The sequence below is a fragment of the Amblyraja radiata genome, chromosome 2 (assembly GCF_010909765.2).
Source record: "Amblyraja radiata isolate CabotCenter1 chromosome 2, sAmbRad1.1.pri, whole genome shotgun sequence".
NCBI lineage: Eukaryota > Metazoa > Chordata > Chondrichthyes > Rajiformes > Rajidae > Amblyraja > Amblyraja radiata.
In genome coordinates, this window is record NC_045957.1 from 3,379,929 (window position 1) to 3,388,032 (window position 8,104).

The 8,104-nt window shown below is 49.4% G+C and overlaps 1 protein-coding gene across 1 annotated transcript; it reads left to right on the top strand.

The window, feature by feature from the left end:
* The first annotated feature begins 2,968 nt into the window (after positions 1-2,968).
* Positions 2,969-3,436, top strand: LOC116984514 (glycine-rich protein 5-like). The gene has a single exon (XM_033038662.1). It carries the CDS (start codon positions 2,969-2,971, stop codon positions 3,434-3,436), a length of 468 nt encoding a protein of 155 aa, XP_032894553.1.
* Positions 3,437-8,104: the final 4,668 nt, after the last annotated feature.

Sequence of the window (8,104 nt, forward strand, 5' to 3'; positions counted from 1 at the left end):
CCACCACGAACGATCACACCGACCCTATTCCCCTTCAACCCCTGCTCCGTGCAAGGCAGCGACCCGCAGTTCGCGATGTTTGCTCTGACTGCATTCCTTCTAATTCCCTCACCGTCTTCAACAAGGAGAGCAGTGCTATTTTGGGATGTCGAATAGAAACATAGAAACATAGAAATTAGGTGCAGGAGTAGGCCATTCGGCCCTTCGAGCCTGCACCGCCATTCAATATGATCATGGCTGATCATCCAACTCAGTACCCTGTACCTGCCTTCTCTCCATACCCCCTAATCCCTTTAGCCACAAGGGCCACATCTAACTCCCTCTTAAATATAGCCAATGAACTGGCCTCAACAACCTTCTGTGGCAGAGAATTCCACAGATTCACCACTCTGTGTAAAAAATGATTTTCTCATCTCGGTCCTAAAAGACTTCCCCCTTATTCTTAAACTGTGACCCCTTGTTCTGGACTTCCACAACATCGGGGATAATGTTCCTGCATCTAGCCTGTCCAACCCCTTAAGAATTTTGTAAGTTTGTAAGAATAGATGCGTGGTGACTCTTTCTTGACATGTAGCTTGTGACGAAGATTGGATCATTTCACCACTTCTGAGGGCTGAGAATCAGGATGATCTTACGGTGTTGCTCTGTGTCCAAGTTGCACGGTTAGTTATACATCCATTGAGTGCGTGGAAATATAAATGGTTTAGAGCTCTTTGTATGGCTGTGACCGGTGACATCATGCCGGAGTTTTAACATGCCGGGCGTGTCTGAGATACGTGGAGAATAAACTGCTGTATTAGTTTGAGAGAACCGTTGCCACTGAGAGACTCTGTGACCTTGGGTTCCGTTATTTGTCTAATTTACTTTGCTATTCCGATTGCTACATGCAGCGGGTGAGCAGAGCTTGCCTGAATGAATATTAGGTCCTAGAACGGAAATTACTTTCGGTCATCAAATTATTGACCGACCCGTGTCAAGTTACAATTCAATTTAGGGAAGAGAGGGAGAACTGTTTAGGAAGGAACTGCAGACGCTGGTTTACAGAAACACAATATGTGTTTGAGTAACTCAATGGAATAGACAGTTAATTTGGAGAAAAGGAATGAGTGACGTTTTTTGTTGAGACCAGACTTCAGAAGGTGTGAGGAAGGGTCTGAATCTGAAACAGATGCCTTGGTGAACAGGTGAGGTGAACAGGAGTCGACGAACGCAGTGGTGCAGTATGACGAGTAGGGGGGGTGGCGGATTTGCAGATTTCCCCGATCGTCGAATGCTGAGTAAAATTCGACTGAGTGGAAATTTCACCAACTCTTTTAACTTCGTCCTGAACTTACTCTGGGTGAGGGCGTAAAGGGCAGTGTTTGTGCAACAGCTAATGAGCTGCAGCATGGTGCCCAGTTCACGTATAGAATCGAGTGGGGTCAGAGGTATATGGAAAGAATAGTACAACCGGTTCCACAAATAATATACTGTAGAAAGTGCCCATAACTGTATGAAATACCCTGATACCACCAATAGTGAAATAAGAGATTTCCTGCGGTTCTCCATCACCTGGTCTCTGGGACTTTCCCCATTGCTGGGTCCCCGTAGTCTCCTGCGAACCTTGCTAGCGATTAAAACACGTCTGATTGTTAGGACATTGAGCAGCAGAACCAGAATCAATGGGACTACGGGGGTGAGGAGATGGTGAACGAGTTATTTTGATCCCCAGACTTGTGAAGAGCTTACACCGCGTCTTGGATTACAAAACCATGGTGTGTTAAAGGGCATATATCCCCCTGAGAGCATGAAATACCAAAATATGTTCTTTAAACCGCTCAGCACGGTTATTTCCCCCACACCCACAGCCGAAATTCTCGGCGTGCAATAGCTAGTTTTGAGCCTTTGATAGCAAATCGCAACAAATCGATCAAAGGTGAACGCGACAGTGAACCAAACAGAACAATCGGTGACTGCATAAAGCAGTACGGCATGGATGTTACACCTGCGGATGTTCCATAGGAAAAGAATAAGTCCCTGGAAGGTGATTGGCATCTGCCTCAGTATCAGGTCGAAAATGACGACCAGTAGATCCGCCGTCGACATGGCCACCAGGTAATGAGTGACTCCTTTGGAGAGACCGCACCTTCCACGGGAAAGGGCCACGATCGTCACCACGATTACTGCCAGGAGTGGAATAAACAGGAATTTGAAATATCAGATTGAAACCATATTTCCAAACGTTATTATGAAAGGAAATTATTATTCCTTCGAAATCAGAAACCCTTTGTTGTAAAGGCATTCAATTAAAAACAACAGATCACTCAAAAACACATTTTACCATGAACATCCACAACAGTGACTCCTACACATTCCTCACTGTTATGGAAGGCGAAATAAAGATCGTCGTTCCTTTTGTTCTTCCTCGGTCGGGGCCTCGAGCCCTCCGTTGACTGGACGACCTTCACTCCCGGGGGGGGGGATGTCAGCTCCCCCGCGCCGGGCGATCGAACCTCGCGTCAGGGCTGGTCGATGATGGAGCTCCGGATTCGGCCTCACCCGAGACTGCGAGCCCTTGATGGAAAAGTCCGCGGTGGTCGTGGTGGGAGAGATCCCAGGCAAGGGATCAGCTCCGATGGTAAGTCCACGGCCCGCGGTGGGGCGACAGTCCGAGGAGGCTCCCAGCTCCATGAATGGAAGGCCGCAGAGCCCGGACAATGTGATCCGAAAATTGATCACATCTCCGGGAAGGTAGGAACCTGAAAAAAAGTTCAGCTTCCCCCATTTCTGCAGCTGATCTTTGTCCCGCTGTATACTTTGCCAGCCTTCCACACAACCCGCGACCACAGAAATCTTGGCGTCGGGTATGCAAATTTACCAACGAACCCGTCTACCTTAAATTCCAAGTCATTAAATATATACCAAACAGCAAAGGCCCTAGCACAAATCCCTGCTGAGAAACACTGTCAAAGTTATCCAGCCCGAACGAATGCTGTCTTTCCACTTCAAATCCCGGACATATATCAGCAACCGCACCGCCGACGACCAGAACAACGACCGGACCGTGCCGCGGCAGGCCCTACTCGCCCCACAGGCCACCCAGGGGACAGCGGCGATGTCGGGCGACGAGGCCAGTCTGGGCCGAAGGAGTCCCAGCGGTGGCGGCGATGGGAACCTCGGCGGCGGCAGCAGGAGACTCGGCGGCGACAGCAGTAGACTCGGCGGCGGCTGCGGGTGCCTCGACGGCAGTGGGAGGTTCGGCGTTGGCATCGGTTGCCTCATTGGCATCGGAAGCCTTGGCGGCGGCGGGAGCCTTGGCGGCGGCGGAATCCTCAGCGGCAACGTGGGCCTCGGCGGTAACGGGAGCCTCGGTGGCGGTGGGGACTCGCGGTCGATAAGCATGAGGGGGGTGGGGGAGGGGAAGACAATGGGGATCCGACCTGGGGAACCGCAGTGAAGAACAATGGAGGACACGGCGTGGGGGGACCGCCGTGAAGGACGGTGGGAGAACAAAGGGGGACCCGGTGTGGAGGAGGGGAGGGGCATTCGAGTTTGGCATCCTCTGCCCAGGGGATATGTCTGTGATTGTTTGTTCGTTTGGTCCGGTGAATGCGCCATGCGCGCGGCAGCCAGCCCATAATCGCTTGTATTTTTCTTTTAGTTTTCACTTTTAATTTCAAGTTTTTGTGTACCTTGTGTGTTGTATCTGTCAGCTGACCAATTTCCCTCCGGGGATGAATAAAGTTATATCGTATCGTATTGTATCATATCGTGAGCCAGTTCTGAATCCATTCGACCCGGTTGCAGTATATCCCTCCATTCAATAGATATTCCCTGCCGAACCAAACGTCTATTCAATTACATCATAGTGATCTGCATCCGCCACCACCCTTGGCAGCGCATTTCAGGCATCCAACAGTTTTGTGTAAAGATACAAATTGCCCCAAACATCTCTTTTACACTTTGCCTTACTCAAATTAAAGCTATAACTTCTAATCTATATTACTAAAAGTCTGATCTTGACCACATCCTGTTGTTCTGTATATTGATTTTAGACAAAACGCTGCCACTTATGGCTGTGATTTTTGGCCAGAGGACAATGCTGCGCAGGACAATATGTCTTTTCCCATTGATGAAAAATAAAAAAGTTATTAGTGTTTAAAAAATGTTGAGCTCTCTCACCTGAAGGCCACGCCCGTCCGGAGGGACTATAAAACCCGGAAGTGTTCAGTGTCGGTCAGTCTCTGCAAGATGGGGGAGCGAGAAGGTCACGTCTCTCAGTCTGAACTGTGAATAACACTGAACACATGTCCATTAAACTGTGAGTGGTTTTACTGACCTGTCAGTGCCTTTAATGTGGTTTGAAAATATAGTTTGGAAATGCTAAAGCTGTGTTACATTTGGTTTGGAAATGCTAACGCTGTGTTGCCTTTGGTTTAGAAATGCTAACGCTGTGTTGCCTTTGGTTTGGAAATGCTAAAGCTGTGTTGCCTTTGGTTGGGAAATGCTAAAGCTGTGTTGCCTTTGGTTTGGAAACGCTAAAGCTGTGGTGCCTAATTAAAGTTGCCTTGCCTAATTAAAGTTGCCTTGCCTTCTATATAATTAAAAGTCTAATCTTGACCACTTCCTGTTTGCACTTTATATTGATTTTAGAAAAAAATGCTTCCACGTACGGCTGTGATTTTTGGCGATCTTACTCAGTCCCCCTCCGCTCATCAGGTGCCGAGGCTTTTTCCCCATCGTTAAACAATAAAAGAGTTATTAAAATAAAAGTGTATTTAAACAATGTTGAGATTCTCTCTCCTGTCAATCACCCATGAAGGCCACGCCCCTTATGGTTGGAGGGGGAGGGACTATAACACCCAGATGTGTGGGCGTGGCTCAGTCTCTGCAAGATGGATGAGGGAGAGGTCACGACTCGCTGTCGTTAGTGGCCTTGCACCCTCCTTGAAATGGTATGAAACTGCACTTGAATTTGGTGGCGTTGCACGCTGCTTGAAGTGGTCAGAAACTGCACTTGAATTTGGTGATCTTGCACCCTGCTTGAAATGGAATTTCAAGGAAGAGCCGTGAGTCAACTGCCAGCTCACCAGTCGTGAGTGAGTGAGCTGCCAGCACAACAGGCTTGAGTGACCGAGCGGCCAGCCCAAGAATCCATTCGGCCCACAATGCCAATACCAAAGATCTTATAGCAGAGCAAGATGGCCTACTCCTACGCAAAACACGTAGTACGGTCATGGGAAGATTCATGGGTGATTATAGGACCCATTTTAGCAACCAGCCTCCGTCATCTTGTTCCGCCATCTTGTTCCGCCATCTTGTTCCGCCATCTTGTTCCGCCATCTTGCTTCGCCATCTTGCTTCCGGCCAAAGATCGAATCTTTGCTTCCGGCCAAAGATCGGATCTTTGCTTCCGCCTCCGCTCCCGTGTCTTCGCAAGTCTTTGACTTGGGCGGGGATACTTCCCTCATCCATATTAATGATCTGGATGAGGGGATTGAATGCAACATCTCCAAGTTTGCGGATGTCACGAAGCTGGGGGACAGTGTTAGCTGTGAGGAGGATGCTAGGAGGCTGCAAGGTGACTTGGATAGGTTGGGAGAGTGGGCAAATGCATGGCAGATGCAGTATAATGTGGATAAATGAGAGGTTATCCACTTTGGTAGCAAAAACAGGAACGTAGAATTTTATCTGAATGGTGGCCGATTAGGAAAAGGGGAGATGCAACGAGACCTGGGAGTCATGGTACACCAGTCATTGAAAGTATGAATGCAGGTGCAGCAGGCAGTGAAGAAAGCAAATGGTATGTTAACATTCATAGCAAAAGGATTTGAGTATAAGAGCAGGGAGGTTCTACTGCAGTTGTACAGGGTCTTGGTGAGGCCACACCTGGAGTATTGCGTATAGTTTTGGTCTCCTACTCTGAGGAAAGACATTCTTGCCATAGAGGGAGTACAGAGAAGGTTCACCAGACTGATTCCTGGTATGGCAGGTCTTTCATATGAAGAAAGACTGGATAGACTCGGCTTGTACACGCTGGAATTCAGAAGGTTGAGGGGAGGTCACAGTTTAAGGATAAGATGGAAGTCTTTTAGGACCGAGATGAGAAAATCATTTTTTACACAGAGAGTGGTGAATCTGGAGAATTCTCTGCCACAGAAGGTAGTTGAGGCCAGTTCATTGGCTATATTTAAGAGGGAGTTAGATTTGGCCCTTGTGGCTAAAGGGATCAGGAGGTATGGAGACAAGGCAGGGATGGGATACTGAGTTGGATGATCAGCTATGATCATATCGAATGGCGGTGCAGGCTCGAAGGGCCGAATGGCCTACTCCTGCACCTATTTTCTATGTTTCTATGTTTCTATGAGAGGGTGTGCGCGGCCCGGGACAGAGGGGAGAAGGGGAGCGCGGCCCGGGGCAGCGGGGAGAGGGGGTGCGCGGCCCGGGGCAGCGGGGAGAGGGTGTGCGCGGACCGGGGCAGCGGGGAGAGGGGGTGCGCGGTGCGGGGCAGCGGGGAGAGGGTAGTGCGCGGCCCGGGGAGAGGGAGGTGCGCGGCCCGGGGTGGCGGTGAGAGAGGAGGGGAGTAGTGCAAGTGGGGTAGTGGTGGCGCAGGAGGGTGTGGTAGGGCCGGGGGCGGGAGAGAGCAAATATCTTATAGTGGAGCTCTGCTATAAGATCTTTGGGAGAGAGAGATGGGGTAGGGGTAGGGGCCGGGGTGCAGAGAGCATGGGGAGAGATGTGGGATTGGGGGCTGGTGCGTTAAGGAACTACAGCATAGGAGGGGGGATACATTGTAGTGGGGGGGGGGGGGGCGAGGGAGTGCCGGCGGGGGAAGAGTTGAGGGGTGGGATAGGGCCTAGTGTGTGTGAAGTTGCGGGGAGGTTTACAATGTTTAATATTTAATGTCCCTTGTCTGGTCTGAAATAAAGTTCGTCATTGGATATAAAAATCAGAAGAAATATAATTGTGTGTGTTATATGATTATATACATTTATATCACATTAATGTATGTGTGTTTATAAACATTTTATTCTTTAACAAGAATTAACAGAAGTATGAACTAACAGAATTATGAATCTAACTATATATCACGCACAAAAACTGTTCCCCCGCAATGTTGATTACACTGCGAGTCGGGTCGGGTCGGGTAGGTTCCGATTACTACAAAATCAACTCAAACATAGCTTATGAGCCATTTAAAAAGAAATGATTTAAAAAACATTAAAAAACATTAAAAAAAGACAATTACCCGAGTCAAATTTTATTCTTGACAAGAATTAACAGAAGTATGAACTGACAGAATTATGAATCTAACCCTATATCACACACACAAACTGTTCCCCCGCAACGTTGATTACACTGCGAGTCGGGTCGGGTCAGGTAGGCTCTGGTTACTAACATGGGCGGGGAAAAATGCCCAGGATCCCCTCCGTAGCGTACTACACGTCAGCCCATTGCATTTCGCAGGAGTAGCCTATCTTGCTCCGCTATAGGATCTTTGGCCAATACTAGCCCTCTGGAAACCAGCCCCTACAGCCCACAACGCCCATACTAGTGCTCCAGAAAGTCCCCCCCCCTCCCCCCCCCCCCCCCCCCCCCCCCCCCCCCCCCCCCCCACGGGCCACTAATATTGGAATTGGTGGAGAGGTGGAATGGTACGTTCGGGGACCAGCCCTCCCGTGTGATGCTGGGACCCAACGGGTCCCACTTAGTCTAGTATTTTATATTTCCTACCTGGCAAAGAGGTTGTATATATCTACCCTATCTATCCCTCTGGTATTTTATATACTCCTGTCAGGTATCCCCTCACCTCCGGTATCGGAATCCGGAAGTGGCGGCGCTGTTGAACGGCTGCGGCTAGCCTGCAGTCCGTCTGTTTTTACTGTTTTGTTGTTGTTTTTTAGTCTTGTTTAGTTAACATTTTGGTTATTAGGTTGTGTTATGTGTGGGGGGCTGAAACATGGTTTTCTGTCTCTCCCTTCGGGGAAATGCGACTCTTTCTGTCGTATCCCCCCTTCTCTGCCTCCGTCTGCGCTGAGGCCAAATGGCGGAGCTGGCGGCCTCCTACCTGCGACCGACCTCGAGGCTCCGGAGGCAGAGCCAGCCCGGCCTCACCAACGCGAGG